Below are 18,680 nucleotides of genomic sequence, written 5' to 3'. Positions count from 1 at the left end.
TAAAACACAAGAAATGTACATTGCTTAAAGAGAGAAACTGATGAAGCAAACAGAGAAGAAATATGAATTTTGTTTGAGAAGGTTGTATGGTGTTCTTAAGTTCAATTTTATTGTCATTAACCATTTACATGTATACTGCCAAATGAACAGTGTTCCTCTGGACCAAGGTGTTCAACACAGTACATATACTCACAACTCATAGTAATATTACCACAAATATATTCCAAATAATAAAATTTATTCCATAAGGTTTGTATTTAGCATAAGGTGCACTTACAAGACAAGTTAAAAGTAAACTGCCTCACTTAGTATGTGGTGAGATATGGGTGGTGGCAGGGAGTTCAGTAGTTTCATAGCCTAGGGGAAGAAGCTTGGCCAATAGGGCAATTTTCCCTGAAAGATTATCAAGAACAGAACCATATATGTAACAGAAATTGAAGGTGAAATTTGCTAAAATGAATAAGTTGCATTAACATATCAGCTTTCTGACTTTCTCATTACATTTTTTCTTGTCAGGGAGTTCAACGAGGTATGATAGAAGGAGATTATGCTATTTGTATTAGTCTTTATCATGGATATGAACTTCTGTTACAAATGGGAATGTGGTCCTTGTATACATACCTTGAAGGCATTATGGATGGATCTAAAGGTAAGACTGTACTGACGTGAGTTCTGAGTACTGAACCAAGGGACCAAATCTTATTATCCACCTGCTCAGCTTGCTAAGTGAACATGCAGACAATAAATAAGGTGGATATCTGTTGCAATTCGTATACAGTGAAGAAATCTTGCCTAAGCTTGAATGAAATTTTTAGCTGTAAATTTAGCATGTTTTTAAATAGAACCTGCGTAGTTAGAATTAGCTAATTCCATGGAACATTTATCATTTGAATTCCGGGACAAAATTATTTGCTTCTTTTTTCTATTTATGAATCATTCACCAAAAGTACCTGAGGCAGTACAGTAGAGTTACTTTTGATAACAGCATGTTGGTAGTGAATTTTTGATAGGCAGCAAGTAAACCATCCTCTCAGCAGGAACTTGCAGAGAGAAGCTGACTCCTTTATTGCACTGAGATCCTACACAATGACAGAACCTTCCACAATGTAATTACATCACATGGGACTTGTGCAGGCAAACTCAATCTACAAAGTAACTGAATAAACTTTAAACACATGAGATTGTGCTGGACTCCCAGAGCAGCACACACAATTGCTGGAGGAACTCAGCAAGACAGTCTGTATCTGTGGAGGGGGGGGTGGGTGAGGGAGGGCTGGATGGAGTGAGAAGCTGGGAGGGGATAGCTGGAAAAGGCAAAGGGTTGAAGAAGGTTGTGATGGTGAGGAGAAGAGGAGGGGAGCCTGAATGGGGAATAGAAAAAGAGAGAAGGGGGAGAGAGAAAGGAATTACCAGAAGTTAGAGAAATTGATGCTCATCAGGTTGGAGGCTACCCAGACAGAATATGAGATGTTCCTCCTAACCTTGAGAGTGGCCTTATTGTGGCAGTGGAGGAGGTCACGATAGAATGGGAATGGGAAGTAGAATTAAATGGGTGGCCACCAGGTGGACCAAAGGTGTTTGACATAGTGTAGATTGGTCCCCAATCTATATCGCATCTCACAGATGTACCATAGAGGATACTTCACCAGGTACACCTGATAGACTTGTAGATGATTCTTCCTCACCTGGAAGAACGGTCTGGGGTCCTGAATGGTGGTGAAGGGGTTGTATAGCATTTGTCCCACTTGTGTGAAGCAAATCAATAACCCAAAGCATTTTTATATATATGAAATAACCAATCAAACTCTGCTCTTTGCAGGAATGACACGTGCATGCAATGAACTTTGCAGGAATGCTGTTTTTATGGAGATGTATGAGCAGTTGAAAGCCATGTTCTCAAGTAGAAGTAGTCTTGCAAGTTCTCATATGGGTAACTTATTTTACTCTACCTTATGATATGTGCATTGAATACTGCAATAATAATGAAATGAAAACATATTTAATATGCAGGGAAAAATTATAACTATGTCACGGGGTGGGGACAAGGGTGCTGGGAGAGGACCCACAAGCAGGACACAAACACGTCTTTCTTAGGTATAATAAAATAGTGTTTATTACTCGCTACACAGAAGGTTGGGAAATCAAGGAGGACAAAGAGGACCACGAACCTCAGACTAGGGACTAGGATCACCGCGGACCTGGGACTTGGAAACAGGAAACTGGGATCATCGCGGCCATGACTTGGACAGCAGGAACATGGACAGCCGCGGACCTTGGACAATGGGAACATGGATCGTCATGGCCCTTGGACTTGGACAATGAGAACATTGATTCACTGCCGCCAGACACTTGGGTACCATGGATTGCTGCAGCTAGAAACGTGGACACCAAAACACAGGACAAGGAATTTTGAACCAGGACTCCTTCAGATCAGGCATCAAGCCGGGACTCTTCGAAGGGTAGACACAGACAATGGGCAGGAATGTCGAACCAAGACTCCGCCTCCAGATCAGGCATCGAGCCAGGACTCTTCTTCAGGGGGTAGACACAGACACTGGGCATGACATCGAGCCGGAACTCCGCCTTCAACTCAGGCACCGAGCTGGGACTCTTCTTCAGGGGGTAGACACAGACAATGGTTATGAACATCGAGCCAGGACTCTGCCTTCCACTCAGGCACCGAGCCGGGACTCTTCGAGGGGTAGACACGGACAAGGGGCATGAACGTCGAGTCAGGACTCCACCTTCGACTCACTCCTGGCAGATTGACCTTGCCCGGACCCACTCTGGCGACGGAAGGCGAACTGCTGGTATTCCGATGTGGGCTGGATCACTCTGGCTTGTCGTAGTGGCGGCGGCGACTTGCGAAGGCTTCTTAACATTCTTGCCCAGAACAGCTAAAGCCAGGGGCTTATAAGCTGCCGGTTCGGGTTGAGGGGAGATTACCTTGATTGCTCAAGGGACGCGTGAAATGGAATTAGAAGGGAACAAGGCGTCAATGGTCCAGATTGCAACCGAACTAAATTTAAAGGGGAACCGATCCAGACCATGACAAACTATCCTTCATTCCATCACAGAAATGCCTTGGATAATTTATGGGCACCTATATATTTTGATCAAAGTCTGATTTCATGCATTTCTTGCCAAATTTCTTTTTGAATTGCATTTTCCATTATCATACTGGCAAATGTGGCAAACTCACAAAAATAGCCAAGTAGAATGAATTTTCCTAACAATATTGTCATGGGGATCAGTGCTACCTTGGGCATCACAGGGTAGTTTATCAACATCTAATTAAACTTGAAAATTGAGAAAACAGCAATAACTGGAAGTAGTAAACAGAACACATCTGTGGAAAGTGAAATAATTAACATTTTTGAGTCTTGGACTACTTCTGTGGAAAAAGAAATACTTTTTATTCCTCCTACCACAGATGCTGTCTGACCTGTTAGGATTTCCCAGCATTTTCTGCCCATGCAACTCCAGTTGAAGATTTTCTTCTCTCACCTTAAAAGCTATGCTGTCCAGTATTTGACATTCTACCCTGGGGAAAAAGAATCTTGACTATTTTTTCTAGTGCAGAATTCAAATTGTGGGAAAGAAGTAATGGCCTTTTATCATTAATGTTTTTACATTCTCTTTTTGATGTTTTTGTGATGTCCCAAACAACTTTACAGCTGATTTAATAGTCTTCCAGGAGTCATCTCTATTGTTATGAAGGCCAAGTTGCTCATTGCAAGTTTTTATTTCTAGTATGTATGATGACCAGAATTCCTATATTGTGTGCGAGGTGTAATTAATGTCAGTGGCACAAGGAGTAACTCTGTTCTCCTTTGGAATAATTCCACAGGTTCTTTATGCTCACCTGAGAGGGCACATCGATTCTCTTTAAAGTCTTACCTGAAAGATGGTAAATCCACAGCACTGGATTGGTAACCTCAATTTCGACTAAGGTTTCTGGAATGGAACCTGAGCCCAGACACTCTTAACACTGAATGAGAGCGTTATCACAGTTAAAATATATTGATTGGCAGCTCAGGGGTGATATCAAGCAGCATTTCTTTTCAAAAAAAAGTTTAATGAAACTCTGGTATTATCAGTGCCAAAAAGCCACTGTGGCAAGATTAATTGGTTTTGTTAGACAAATTTACTAAATTTTGTAACCAAAATGGGTAAACAGAGTTGAAGGACAGGCTGGCAGTAATCTAAATAAAAGATTGAACCATCTCGAGAGACTGAATGGATTCTGCCTGTTTCTGTCTATGAACATATTATGTAAAGGAGCAGGGAATAGTAAGATGTGTGAACCTGGGTAGACTGGCTGGTGATGAAAAAAGGATCACTTTGTTAAACCCTTGTATAATTGTGGTATGTTGGTCCTCAGTTTCAGCTCTTGAGTTGTAAGTATATGAGGATTAGTTTAGACAGAAAATATGAAATGTGAACACAAAATGTGGTGATAAGCTAAACTACAACATATATTTACCTTTGTGATCCCAAAATGAAATGAAAAACTTGTGCACAGATTAAAAAATAAACGAGATTCCGGAACTGGCAGAATGCCTGGCCATCTGTTCTATATTTATAAACGTACATGCTCTGATGATGTACACAGTTTTTTTTCGTCTCCCATAAATACTTACCAGTATTTGGGCAACCTGCACAGATAATATTTCCAGGAGCCAGTGCATAATTTACAGTGCTTCTGTTCACTTTGGTACAAAAATAGAAATATAACTTTTAAATTCTGAAAAGGGGTTACTATTAGTCTTGTAACAATCAAGCAACAATACATAAATTGGCTCTTAAGGAATGATTGCAGCATTTTTGTTGGTTCATACTGATCCTAGAGGATTCAATCATTTATTACAACATAACAAAACTGAGTTATTTGATTTACCCTTTCATTTAATGTCTATATAGAAAATAAACTGGTAGACAGCAAAGTATCTCCATTCTCAAGGAGCAGCGTAATTTTTTTTGCCTGACATTGTAATTTTGGTCCTTATTAATAATCCTGCTTCAACTATATCTTGTTGTGAATGGTTTGCATCTTTTGGCATGTTTGCCATTCCAATATTCATCAATTTAATAAAATGTTTTATTTTAGGATCAGAAAATAAAAAGCAATTCATCTACAGTCACCCTAAGTTAAAAAAGCTCGAAGAAGTTGTAGTGAACCACTTCCAGTCTTGGGCGGCATCTAGAGGTAATGTGGATCTGTGCATGGTTGTTGATTGTGAAGTCAAAAAATTCTGTAAATCCCTTTTTCACCCAGGTTTAAAATATTATAATTTACTTATTTATTGAGCTACAGGTCAGAATAAGCCCTTCTGGCCCTTCAAGTTGTGCCACCCAGCAAGCCTCAATTTAATCCTAGCCTAATCACGGAATAATTTACAATGACCAATTAACCTACCAACTGATATGTCCTATGACTGTGGGAGGAAACTGGATCACCGAGAGGAGAACAACGTGGTTTTGGGGAGAACGTAATAACCAGGCCACATGGCTCATTGAGTTTACTTAACCATTCCATCATAGCGGGTATATTATCCCTCTCAACCCTATTCTCCTGCCTTCTCATAAAGTTTGATGCTGTGACTAGTCAGGAGCCTAGCGACCTCCACTTTCAGTGTACTCAAGGACTTGACCACAGTTGTCCGTGGCAAAGAACTCCACAGATTCACCACCGTCTGGCTGAAGAAACTCTTCCTGATTGCTGTTCTAAATGGACATCTCTCTATTCTGAGTTTGTTCCTAGATACCCCACTATAGGAAATATTTCCTCCATATCCATTCTATCAAGACCTTTCAAAATTCAAGATTGTATGAGATTCCCCTCTCATTCTATTAAACTCCAGCGGGTACATGCCCAGGGTCATCAAACACTCCTCGTATGTTAACCCTTTCATTCCTGGAATCATTCTTATGAATCTCCTCTGAATCCTTTTCAATGCCAGTATTTCTCTTCTTAGGTAAGGGGCCCAAACTGCTCACAATACTCCAATAAAGAGGTAAGAGGCTAGACTGGGGAACAGAAAAAAAGAGGGGCTTTTTTTTTACCAGTAGGAGAAATCAATGTTTCTGCCATCAGGTTGGAGGCTTACTGAGATGGAATACAAGGTATTGGTCCTCTCCCTCCCTGAGGGTAGCCTCATCGTAGAATGAGGAAGCCATGGATCAACATGTTGGGATGGGAATTGGAATTAAAATGTTTGGCCTCCAGGAAGTTCTGTTTATGGTGGATGGAGTGGAGGTGCTCGACGAATGCTCCTCCAGTTTACGATGGGTCTCACCAATGTAGAAGAGTTTGCATTGGGAGCACCAGACACAACAGACAACCCCAGCAGATTCGTAGGTGAAGTGTTGCCTCACCTGGAAGGACTGTACAGGGCCCTGAATGGAGGTGAGGGAGAGTTGAATGGGTAGGCTTAGCATTTTGGTCGCTTGCAGAGATATGTGCCAGGTGGGAGATTTGTGGTGAGGGGTGGGTGGACAAGGGAATCATGGAAGCAGTGATCCCTGTGGGTAGTGGAAAATTGGGGGGGAGGCGGGTAAAGATGTGTTGGTGGTAGGATGATGATGATGGATGTTGGGGAGATTTTATTGAAGGTGGAGGCTTATAGGGTGGTAGATAAGGACAAGAGGATTTGATCACTGTCAAGGTCTCGTGAAGATAGGGTTGGTGCAGATGTTCATGGAATGAAGGAGATGCAGGTGAGGGCAGCAGCTATGATAGAGGAGGGAAAACACCGTTCTTTGAAGAAGGAGGACATTTCTGATTTCCTAGAAAGGAAACAAATGCAACACTTGTCAAAGACTTTGCGAAAACCAAGTAAACACCATCCACTGACCTATTATTTCCTCAAAGAATTCCAATAGATTTGTCAAGCAAACCTTAATGAAATCTTGCTGACTTTGGCCTACTTTATCATGCACCTCCAAGGATGATCAAAGGATGTACTTTCTATCGAAAGGACAGGCAGGAAGGCATAGCCGGTGATGTGGTTCTGTTGGTGACAGATGGAATTACATCTTTAGAAAGAGGTAACATCGGGTCAGAGAATATTGAATCTTTGTGGGTGGAGTTAAGAAGTTGTAAGCGTGGAAAAAAAATTATGAGAATCATATATAGGCCTCCAAATAGTAGCCAAGATGTGGGGTTGGTACTGCAAAAGGAGCTGGAAAGGCCATGTAATATGGGTAATGATACAATTGTAATGGGGGACTTCAATACGTGAGGGGATTGGGAAAATCATGTTGGTGTTGGATTGCAAGAGAGAGAATTTGTTGAGTGCCAGCAAGATGGTTTTTTAGAGCAGCTTGTGTTTGAGCCTATTCAGGGAAAGGCTATCTTAGATTGGATGTTGTGTAATAACCCAGATCTTATCAGGGTGTTTAACTTAAAGTAACCCTGAGGAAGCAGTGACCAAGCAGAGGTTCACGAGGATTCTGGGAATGAATGGGGTTAACATATGAGGAGCTTTGGGCCTGTACTCGCTGGAATTTAGAAGAATGTGGGGGATCTCATTGAAACCTACTGAATGTTGAAGGGATTAGATAAGATGGATGTGGAGAGGATGTTTTCCTCTGGTGGGGCTATCCAGAACTAGAGAGCACAGCCTCAAAATTGAGGGACGACCTTTTAGAACAGAAGTACGGAGGAATTTTTTTAACCAGAGAGAAGTAATTTTGTGGAATGCTCTGCAACAGACTGCGGTGGAAGCCAGGTCCGTGGGTACATTTAAGGCAAAAGTTGATCATTTCCTGATCGGCCAGGTCATCAAGTGATATAGCGAGAAGGCAGGTGTGTGGGGTTGAGTGGGATCTGGGATCAGCCATGATGGAATGACGGAGCAGATTCCATGAGCTGAATGGCCTAATTCTCCTATGTCTTAATGGTCTTATGGTACTGCAAAACTCATCCTTAATGATAGACTTCAATGATGTCAGGCCTATAATTTATTTTCTTCTATCTCTCTCCCTTCATGGAGTGACGTTAGCAATTTTCCAGTCGTCCAGAACCATTCCAGAATTCAGTGATTCTTTAAAGATCATTACTAATACCTATACAATCATTTAGTCTACCTCTTTCAGAACCCAGGGCTGTAGTCCATCTTATCTATCTTCAGACCTTTCAGCTTCCCAAGCACCATCTCCCCAGTAGTAGCAACTATATTCACTTCTGCCCCCTGACACTCTTGAATTTCTGGCATACTGCTAGTGTGTTACACAGTGAAAGCTGTTGCAAAAATACTTACTAAGTTCATCTGCCATTTCTTTGTCTCCCATTTCTATGTACCTCCAGCGTAATTTTCCAGTGCTCCAATATCCACTCTGGTCTCTTTTTCACTCTTTACATATTTGAAAAGACTTCTGCTATCTTTTTTTTTTTGGCTAGCTTACCTTCATATTTAATCTTTTCTCTCCTTATGGCTTTTTAGCTGCCTTCTGTTGGTTTTAAATGCTTTGCAACCTTCTAACTTCCCACTAATTTTAGCTGTATTATAATGTCCCCTCTTTTGCTTTTATGGTGTCTTTGACTTCTTTGTCAGTCGTGGTTGCCTCATCCTCCCTTTTAATTTCATCTTTGAAATGTATCTATTCTGCATCTTTCTAATTTCTTCCATAAACTCTAGCCATTAATGGTCTCCTGTCATCCCTGATAGTGTCCCATACCGATCAACTTTGGCCAGCTCTGCTGTCATGCCACAGTAATTCCATTTACTCCACTGTAATACTGACACATCTGACTTTATCTTTTCCCCTCAAACTGCAGAGTGAATACTATCATGTTACGATCACTCCCTCCTTAGGGTTCCATTATCTTAAGCTCCCTAATCAGATCTGTTTTATCGCACAATGCGCAACCCAGAAGTGATTCAACCACAAGCTGTTCTAAAAAGCCATCTCATAGGCATTCTACAAATGCCCTCTCTTAGGATTCAGTACCAATATTGAAATCTCCCATGACTATCGTAATATTGTCCTTATTGCATGTCTTTTCTATTTTAATTTATACCCCACATCCTGGCTACTGTTTGAGGGTCTGCATATGTCTCCCATCAGTCTTTTTACCCTTGCAGTTTCTTAACTCTTCCAATCTTATGTCACCTCTTTCTAAGGATTTGATTTCTTTTTAGAAGCTCCACCCCCTCTGCCCACCTGCCTGTCCTTTTGATACAAGGTATATCCTTGGATGTTAAGCTCTGAATTTTGATCTTCTTTCACCCATGACTCTGATGGCCACAACTTCATATTTGCCTATCTCTAACTGCGAAAAGACCTTATTCTGTATAACGTGTGCAGTCAAATATAACACCTTCCATCCTGTATTCATCACCCTTTTCGATTTTGCCCCCATGTTACACTTCATTTCATCCCACTGACTGCAATTTTGCCAATTCATCTGCTTGTCATTCCTGGCAGTATCACTACACACTGTCAATACTTGTATACCAATTGCTGCATCTTTAGCCCCCTTGCAAGTTAGTTTAAACCTTCCCCAAAGCTGTAGCAAACCTGCCTGCAAGGATATTCAGGTATTCAGGTTTAACCTGTCATTTTTGTAAAGGTCATAGCTTCCCCAATGATCCAGAAATCTGAAACCCTTGCTCCACTTCCTCAGCCACTTATATATCTGTACTATCATCCTTTCTTCCCTGACTAGCACATGGTACTGAGAGTAATCAGAGATTATTACTTCTTAAAATGTTTCTAGGTTATTTGAATGGTAATGTCTCAGTTATATGTTTTATAGAGTCGTGATGCTAATGCATTCTAGTTAAATTAACATTGGATAAGATGTGAATTACAGCAAAATTATAGTAGCCTGTTGTCTGACTACTTAGAAATATTACTTTTTTGGCCATTCGAAATTAACATCTGTTCGTCTGAAAAATCTGTTGATCGTGCCTTATTCTGTATACTGACCACCAATGTCCTTATTGGAGTTTTACTGTACCAATAGTAGACACTCATCATGACTATCTATGGTACTGACAAGTTTGTATTGTCTGCATGTAGATGTTTTCAGTACAAAGGTATAGACTTTCTCCTTAGATCACACAGTCTTCGTACTGATGCTTATGTTATGTATTAGGTAGGAACTTCTAGGAAGTTTTTTTATGATGATCAAGCAATTGTTTTGGAGGTCCCAGTTAGAATGTGATTTGTGTTGAATGGCTTGCAAACAGCATTGTCTCTTATTGAGTATTGTCAACTTTGCTGCCTATTTCCCATGCATTCCAAAAAAATCTGTTCATCTTGGCCTTGAATATAAACATATTGGGTCTCTGTGGTAGAGATTTGCAGAATTTCATGAGCATTATGAGGAGAATGATCCTCCTATTCTCTGTCATGCATAAGTGACCAGTTATTCTAAAACCATGTGCCTTCATTCCAGATTCCCCACAGGTGGAAGCATACTTTCAGCATGTCTTTGTGGCTTATTTTTCCTAGATCCAAATACTTCTGGTGGAAAAGATGATAGCAGAAATACTCGTGTTATGATCTTCTCCTCGTATCGGCACAGTGTTCAAGAGATTGCTGAGATGCTTAGCAATCATCGGCCTCTTGTGCAAGTCATGACCTTTGTTGGGCATGCTTCAGGAAAGAACACTAAAGGATTTACACAAAAAGAACAGCTTGAGGTAACTTGGATTTGTGAACCAAGAAAATGATATAGTTAATGCATGTATTTGCTAAAACAAACTATAGAAACATAGAGTTTTTACATTACAAGAGGCCATCAGTCTGGAATAGCTCTTAGAAAAGGATTCATAGTAGTAGTACAAACCCAAAGCCCTGTAAATTACTTGTTCTCATGTATATGTTCAAGGTACCGTTTCTCTTTCCATCATCTAGACTGGTGGTGAATTCCCGATTATGAATATATTCTGAGTTTATAAAAGTACCCAGTTTTAAAAAAAATTTGAATTTGTTTCATGTTCTTCTTGGAGTATGTGCTGATAAGAACAGCTATTTAAACCAGCATAATCTTTAACACTTGTATCTCATTTCCTCTCAAAACCTTTAATCCAAGAAAAAAAAACACCTCATCTTCTTTAGTCTAACTTTACAGCTATAATCTTAAATCAGTAAAATACTCTTCACCATCTGGGAAGATGCACATTATTTCTAAAATGTGGTAGCAATACTTGAGGATAAAAATATTCCAGTTTTTTGTACAGCATTAAGTTTAACTTTACTACTCCTGATTTCTATGCCACCTATTTATAAATCTTAGGAATTTAATATGCTTTACCAACCACTCTCTCAACATGCCTTGTCATTTCCAAGAATTTAAGTACATTTCCTCTTTCCTGTACACATTTTAGTATTGTATCTCAGTTTATATCATCATTCTTGCCAAACATTTATGATTTCACACTTCTTACATTAAATTTCTTCTACCACTGTCTGTCTCTTCATCCAACCCCTATCTATGTCATCTTGTTGTCTGATACTAACACTACAGCGTTCTACTGTATTTTCAAGCTTTGTGTCATCCACGGTTGTGGAAATTATGCACTGCACGTCGATGTCCAAGCATGTCTGCTGCCAGCCTCCAATCTGGAGGGCGTGAAAAACAGCCATTCACTACTGCTATTTGTTTTCTACCTTCAAATTGTGTTCTAATCAATGCTGCCACTAACCCTTCATTTGGATGATAAGAGACATCCAATTAAACCCTGAAAAAATTGGGAACTTTATTGAATGAATGCTTGTGGATTGATCCATGTTCTTAAGTGACCAATTAGTCACTTAATTAGACACTGCTTATAACTAGTGGTGAAGAGTTCCATAAAGCTATTTTCAGTCATTGAATGGCAATATGACAGAAGGAGACTATTTGACCAATTGTTTATGTGTTGCTCTCAACCCTCACCTGGCTACTTCTCCACAAGCCCTACGCACATCTCCTAGCTGTATAATTATAGAGCAAGAGAACTTTTTCACCATGGATACAGGGAATATATTCCTCATTCTTACATTTTCTTTCTTTTTTTGCCTGTCTGTAGTCTCTCATCCTTGATTGTTCTACCAGTACTCTGTCAACTCAGTGGCCACTTTAATAGGTAAACCTGCACACCTGCTTGTTACTGAAAATATCTAATCAGCAATCACGTGGCAGCAACTCAGTGCATAAAAGCATGCAGGCATGGCCCAAAGGTTCAGTTGTTATTCAGACCAAACATCAGAATGGTGTAGTAATGTGATGTAAGTGACTTTGACCATGAAATGATTGTTGATGCCAGGCAGGGCATTTTGAAAATTTCAGAAACTGCTGATCTCTTGGGATTTTCATGCACAACAGTCTAGAGTTACAGAGGATGGTGCAAAAAAAAAATCTACAGAGTAGTAGTTCTTTGGGTGAAAACACTTAATTCCTGAGAGATGTCATAGGAGAATGGCCAGACTGGTTCCAGCTGACAAATAATCTCCTTTACAGCAGTGGTGTGCAGAAGAACATCTCTGAACGCACAGCACATCGAACCTTGAAGTGGATGGGCTGCAGTCGCAGAAAGTCAAAAATATAAACTAGGTGACCACCTTACTAGGTTCAGGACTTCTTTACCAAAGATGAAATCTTTGAGGAACATTTGATGGCTCTGGGTCTGTACCCACTGGAATTCAGAGGGTTGAGGGGGGATCTCATTGAAACCTTTCAAATGTTGAAAGGCCTAGACAGAGTAGATGTGGTAAGGATGTTTCCCATGGTGAGAGAGTCTAGAACAAGAGGGCACAGCCTCAGGATAGAAGGGAGTCCTTTCAAAACAGAGATGCAGAGAGATTTCTTTAACCAAAGTGTGAATTTGTGGAATTTGTTGCCACATGCAACTGGAGGCCAGATCACTGGGTGTATTTAAGGCAGAGATTGATAGGTTCTTGAATGGACGTGGCATCAAAGATTACGGGGAGAAGGCCAGGAACTGGGGTTGAGGAGGAGATAGAAAAAAGGATCAGCCATGACTGAATGGTGGAACAGACTTGATGGGCTAGATGGCCTAATTCTGCTCCTATCTCTTATGGTCTTGTGGTCTAAGATGGGCATCTTTATCTCTCTGAAACAGCATGCTATCCCTGCAGGTTTCAAGGTACCCACCAGCGATCGGGTGCCCAAGAGAGCAATGGTAACTGGTCTAAATTACTGCCCAGTGGCACTGCCCTCAACAATCATGAAGGGCTTTGAGCGGCTGGTAATGGATCGTATTAAATCCTGTTTTCCAGCTACATTGGCCCCTTTACAGTTTGCCTATCACTTAGACCAGTCCTCTGATGCCATAGCCTTGGCCGTCCGTTCCATCCTGTCCTTCCTAGAAAACGATACCTCGTATGCCAGGATGTTGTTCATTGACTTCTGCTTGGCACTTAACAGGATCATCCCTCAATGTCTGGTTGGTAAAGTGTCCTCATTGAGATTAAACACCTTCTTCTGTAACTGGATGTTGGACCCCTTGACGGAAAGGCTGCTGTTGGTCCAATTTGGCAGCAATATCTCAAGCTCCATTACACTGAGCACTAGTAACAACCCCCCCCCCCCCACCCCAGGGCTGTGTGCTCATCCCTCTGCTGACTCACAACTGTACTGCTAGATTCAGTTCAAACCATACTTCAAATTCAGTGATAATACTAGTGGTTGGCCTCATAAGTAACAATGATGAGTTGGCATACAGAGAGGAGATAGAGAGGCTTGTCGAATGGTATGAGAACAACAACAAATGGACAAGTCAAAAGAGATGATTGTGGACTTAAGGCAAGCACAAGTCAATCACTCTCCATTGCACATCAATGGCTCTGCCGTGAAGAGAGTGAAGAGTACAAAGTTCCTTGGTGTGCGCATAACAGATGATCTAACCTGGACTCAAAAACTACCCCTCATCAGTCAAGAAGGCACAGCAATATCTATACTTTCTGAGGAGATTGAGGTGTGCATCCCCATTCTAAAAACATTCTACAGCAGCACGATTGAGTGAGAACTATCTGGCTCCCATCATTCTGTGGTACGGAAGCTGCAAGTCATTGGACTGCAAGACACTACAGAGGATAGTAAAGGCAGTTGAGAGGATATTCAGGGTCTCCCTCTGCTCTACTTGTGACATTTACTGAGAGCGTTGCAAAGGGCCTGAAGCATTGTTGAGGATCCCTACCACCCACCCCACTATCTCTTTGACCCTCTACTGACAGGAAGGAAGTACAGAAGCATCAGGACTAGGACGACCAGACTGGGTAACAACTACTTCTGTCAGGCTCTGAGACTAATGAATACCCTGTCACAACCAACGTCTTGTCACTAGGACAGGAAGCTGTTTACTGCCCTGTTTATGTGTTGTACACTACATGCATTTTGAATTATATTTTATTAATTTGGTTTTGGTAATATTTGGTTTATGTGGTGTGTATAATGTATGTTTTGTGAATGCACCATGGCTTCAATCTCCTCAGAAAGCATAGATACTGCTATGCCTTCTTGATTAGTGAGGTAGTGTTGTGAGTCCAGGTTAAATCATCTGTTATGTGCACACCAGTGTTTCATTTGTTTGTATATATGTACAGTCAGATGAAAGTAAACTTGAACTTGACTTGACTACAGGAGGTACCTAATAAAGTGTAATTCTCAAGTTAATTCTAATTACACATCGAGTGTAATTCTGCAGGCTCTCCCCTTAATCATTTCTTCAAAGAAAACAATCCAGTCTTTCCATTCTGTCCTTGTAACTTATCGCACAAATATTTCTCATTAATCTTTTTTGGTCCCTCTCCAGTGTTTCAATATTCATCCTGTCATGGCATGTCTGAACACAATAAACCAATTCAGTGTTTCATAAAGTTTCAGCGTGACTTTTATGTACAAGAAAATCTGCAGACGCTGGCAATCTAACGCATCACACACAAAATGCTGGAGGAATGCAGCTGTCTAGGCAGCACCTATGGAAAAGATTAAACAGTCGGTATTTTGGACTGAGACCCTTCAACTTTTTTGCTATCATACCTATGCCTCTATTGATAAAACCCATAACTTTTATGACTGTTTAACTACTTTTATTGAAATAAGGTTAAAGGTGCCCTGGACCTGCAGACTCCTAGAGTTGCCAAACATGAAATCTATGATAGCCCAACAGATTTATTCAATATGTCTTGACTGATGATTCGGTCAGAATCTGAATTGGGTCCTACCCCAGTAGACTTTGGCATTGTAAGAGGCTGTTTAGCCCTTCAGACTGATCTGTGCATTCAACTTGCTACCATTCCCATATCCATGTAAATTTTCACTTTTTAAGTCTACGCTCTCTTTTAAAGAGATCTAATTATGGATTCTGCCTCTTTGAATAATCCTCAGGGCCTTCCAGATTCCGTCAGCCTTGACTGTTCATGATGCAAACCACTTTCATTGTTCATTGATCTTAACATTCTCTAAATGTTGAACATAGTTAAATGTTATGGAATATGCTTCAGATTATGTTTACACATATACCTTTACGTTTTTCCCAAATATTTTCTGACTTTTGTCTCCACTGTTCCTGTACTGCTTCCCAACTTCACAATAGTCACAGCCAATTCAGAAATTGTTAAAAAAAACTCTTATTCCTCTTAAAGTAATTAGATAAGCACTGAGACTCCAAACTGAGTACTGTACTCTCTTTCTGTTCTAGTCAAACACTATCAGTTATTTACCTAATGCCTTCATGCAAATAATGAGTCCATGATCAAGTCAACAAACTGAATTTTGGTGGGCGTGGGTAATATATGAAAAATCTGAAAGTCTAATCTTGTGCTTTGTTGATTTAAATAATAATGGTTCCACCTGACCCCGTGACGTCAAACAATCAATTTTATTGTATGTGATTAAAATATTAAATGCTTGAAACAGGTTCCTTCAGTCATGGTGTCTGCTGGAAGTACAGTACAAGGCAGACTGTCATTCTAGTTAAATGAACTTAGTTCGTTGATGAGGGGCTCTGGATAATTTCGTCTAGATGAAATCTCTCAAAATCCATTAAAACATAAATATAATTGTCCTGATTTGATGTTGGAGAAACTCACTAATATAAACTCAATATTCCATATTATGCTCTAATATGTTCTTATTTCCACTATTTTTATTGTTAGGTAATGAGGTGCTTTCGTGAAGGTGGATATAATGTTTTGGTTTCTACTTGCGTGGGGGAAGAAGGGCTGGACATTGGGGAGGTTGACCTCATTATTTGCTTTGATGCTCAAAAGAGCCCTATTCGAATGATACAAAGAATGGGCCGAACAGGCCGGAAGCGAGAGGGCAGAATTGTGGTTCTTCTTGCTGAAGGAAGAGAAGAACGGGTGAGTCTACTTTTGTATGTGTCTCAACAATCTATTGGGATTGGGAATGATTAACTTTTGTGGGTTCTGAGATGGCTAATGTGGGAACAGAAGACTGTTCTATAGCTCGGGTAGGTGATGGCTGATGGGGAGGGTTGGTGGATGATAGAGAGTTTGTGAGGTGGAGAACTCCTCCTGACACTTAACCTAGGACCTCTCTGTGCTTTTGATGCATGGCCTTGGTTCTCAATACTCCTTGAATACTCTTATACTTGGAATGATATGGACCAAAGATTCCCAGGGTTTGGTGAAGTTGTTATGTTTCTTCAGAGAGGCTTAAGAACATTCACAAATGTTTTTTCTCTTTCTGACTAATAATGTCCTTCTGTGACACAGCTTGGAATGAAGTTCCTGTTCCAGGATTCTGCTGTTGGACATGAGAATGATTTATCTTGTCTAGATTGGCTAAGTGCAACTAGAGCCCTAATACTGGAAAGAGAACACTGAGAATAGTCCACTTCTCCTTCCAGTGAAATTGGCAGATTTTTCCGAAATGGCATTGACAATAGTTTTCCCATGCCCCTTGAGATGCTTAGTCAAGTTTCAGATGCCTGTAGCAGGGCAAGGGTCGGTGAGAGTGGGAGAGTATAAAAGAGGTAGGTCTCGGGGCTTGTGAGTGTCACTTTATGGGAATTTAAGAGGTAAATCAGCTAAATGTTAGTTAATTAACTATTTATCAGGAGACATTAAAAAGAAGATTGTGTCAAGGTGGAGCAGCTATTTTGGGAGTGGCCATTATGAGAATGAGCCACTGTAGAAGTAGAAGGCATTGGCATGAGGAGGCTGAATAAGTGGCCTGGGTATGTGGAATGAGAGCAGGAACATTAAAAAGGCAACTTTCATTCATTGACTAACTGGAGGGCACTTTATCCAATAAAATGCAGGGTACACGGTTAAATGGAGCAGAAATAATGAGACAGAATTGAGACTTGCTCAAGAGGCTTTGATGGAGCACAAGTAAAACAAATAAAGTTTTATTTTGCTTTTCATTCTTGGTACTTGATTGTGTAGTCAAGATGACAGTCAGGCAGTAGAATTCTCCACCTACAACATGTGGGAAGACAGACCCTTGTGGTCTCTCTGATGATGATAACTGTGGGAAGTGCACCCAGGTGTAGCTGCTAACAAACTGAGTCAAGGAACTGGATTTGGAGGTATTCAGGACCATCTGGGAGGCTGATTACTTGATAGATGAGACTTCTAATGAGGTGGTCACACCCAGGGTATAGGCTTCAGATAGATATATGGATGACCATGAGGAAAAGTAAGGGAAGTGGGCAGTAAGTGGTCATTCCCCTCACTAACAGATACTTCACTTTGGATACTGTTGAGCAGATGCTTTTCCTGGGGCAAACAGCAATAATCTGGTCTTTAAATAAGGTAACTAAGGGGGTGGATGAAGGTTGGGCAGTGGATATTGTTGGGTAGGGAAATTTGCTAGTGTTATATGGGAAAGTTTAATCTATATTGGCAAGGGTAGAAATCTGAGCAGGAATGGGCATGTTATGAGATAAAGTTGATAGGCAGGGGCACACTAAAGGCAGTGAAAGGAATACTTGTGTTTATTTCAATGCTCGAGGTTTAACAGGTAAGGGAAACAAACTCATTGCCGATAGGCTCTGAGGACTAGAATGTTATACTATAATAGAACCTTGGCTGATAGTAGGTCAGGATGACTTTCTCTGAAAGCCATTGGCTGCCAACAGCAGGAGGCCAGAGTCCTCTATCCTGGACTAGTTTTTCCATTTGTTCCCAGCTGTAGCCCATCTTGGGAGATCCTTCCTCTTCTAGGGATGAGGTCTTTGGAGCTTCTGTTGCTGTTTATGGAACTGTTTTTATGGGATAGTGTTGCTAGCCTTATGCCTAAACCACTGTCTTTCACAGCTGGGTTTGGGACCATCCATGGAGGAGTTCAGGGCAGAACTAGCAGCTCAATATTCCAGGTACAAATGCTACAGGCATAACAGAAGTACAGATAAGTGAGGAGGGTTTTCTCCCTTTTTGATCAGGGAGGACATAACAGCAGTACTTGGAGGTGACATTCTTGGAGATGACTGATGACCCTGCTTTAAGGTGAACAGTACATTTATACTCTTGAGTCCCTCTGTTCCATTACGATCCCTAATGCCCTATGAGTACCTGAGTGTCAACATTCCTAAAGATCTATCCTGGGCCCAATATATATTGTTGCAATTACAAAAGGGACACACCAGCAGAGTTTGAGCAGATTAGTTAACCAAAGACACTGGCATGTTTCTACAGATGTACAATCTGATTGATTTCATCGCTGCCTGTTATGGAGGTGGCAATGCACAGGA

The 18,680-nt window shown here is 40.8% G+C and overlaps 1 protein-coding gene across 1 annotated transcript in view; it reads left to right on the top strand.

The window, feature by feature from the left end:
• fancm (FA complementation group M) overlaps window positions 1-18,680 on the top strand; it is a 131,377-nt gene that overhangs the window by 61,100 nt on the left and 51,597 nt on the right. Inside the window, exons 6-10 of the mRNA XM_059959537.1 lie at window positions 517-649; window positions 1,820-1,930; window positions 5,111-5,209; window positions 10,465-10,655; window positions 16,117-16,323. Coding sequence (XP_059815520.1) covers window positions 517-649; window positions 1,820-1,930; window positions 5,111-5,209; window positions 10,465-10,655; window positions 16,117-16,323 — 741 coding nt within the window. The remainder of the gene's footprint in view (window positions 1-516; window positions 650-1,819; window positions 1,931-5,110; window positions 5,210-10,464; window positions 10,656-16,116; window positions 16,324-18,680) is intronic.

The sequence above is a fragment of the Hypanus sabinus genome, chromosome 2 (assembly GCF_030144855.1).
Source record: "Hypanus sabinus isolate sHypSab1 chromosome 2, sHypSab1.hap1, whole genome shotgun sequence".
Taxonomy (NCBI): domain Eukaryota; kingdom Metazoa; phylum Chordata; class Chondrichthyes; order Myliobatiformes; family Dasyatidae; genus Hypanus; species Hypanus sabinus.
This window is presented reverse-complemented; position numbering and strand designations above follow the sequence as displayed.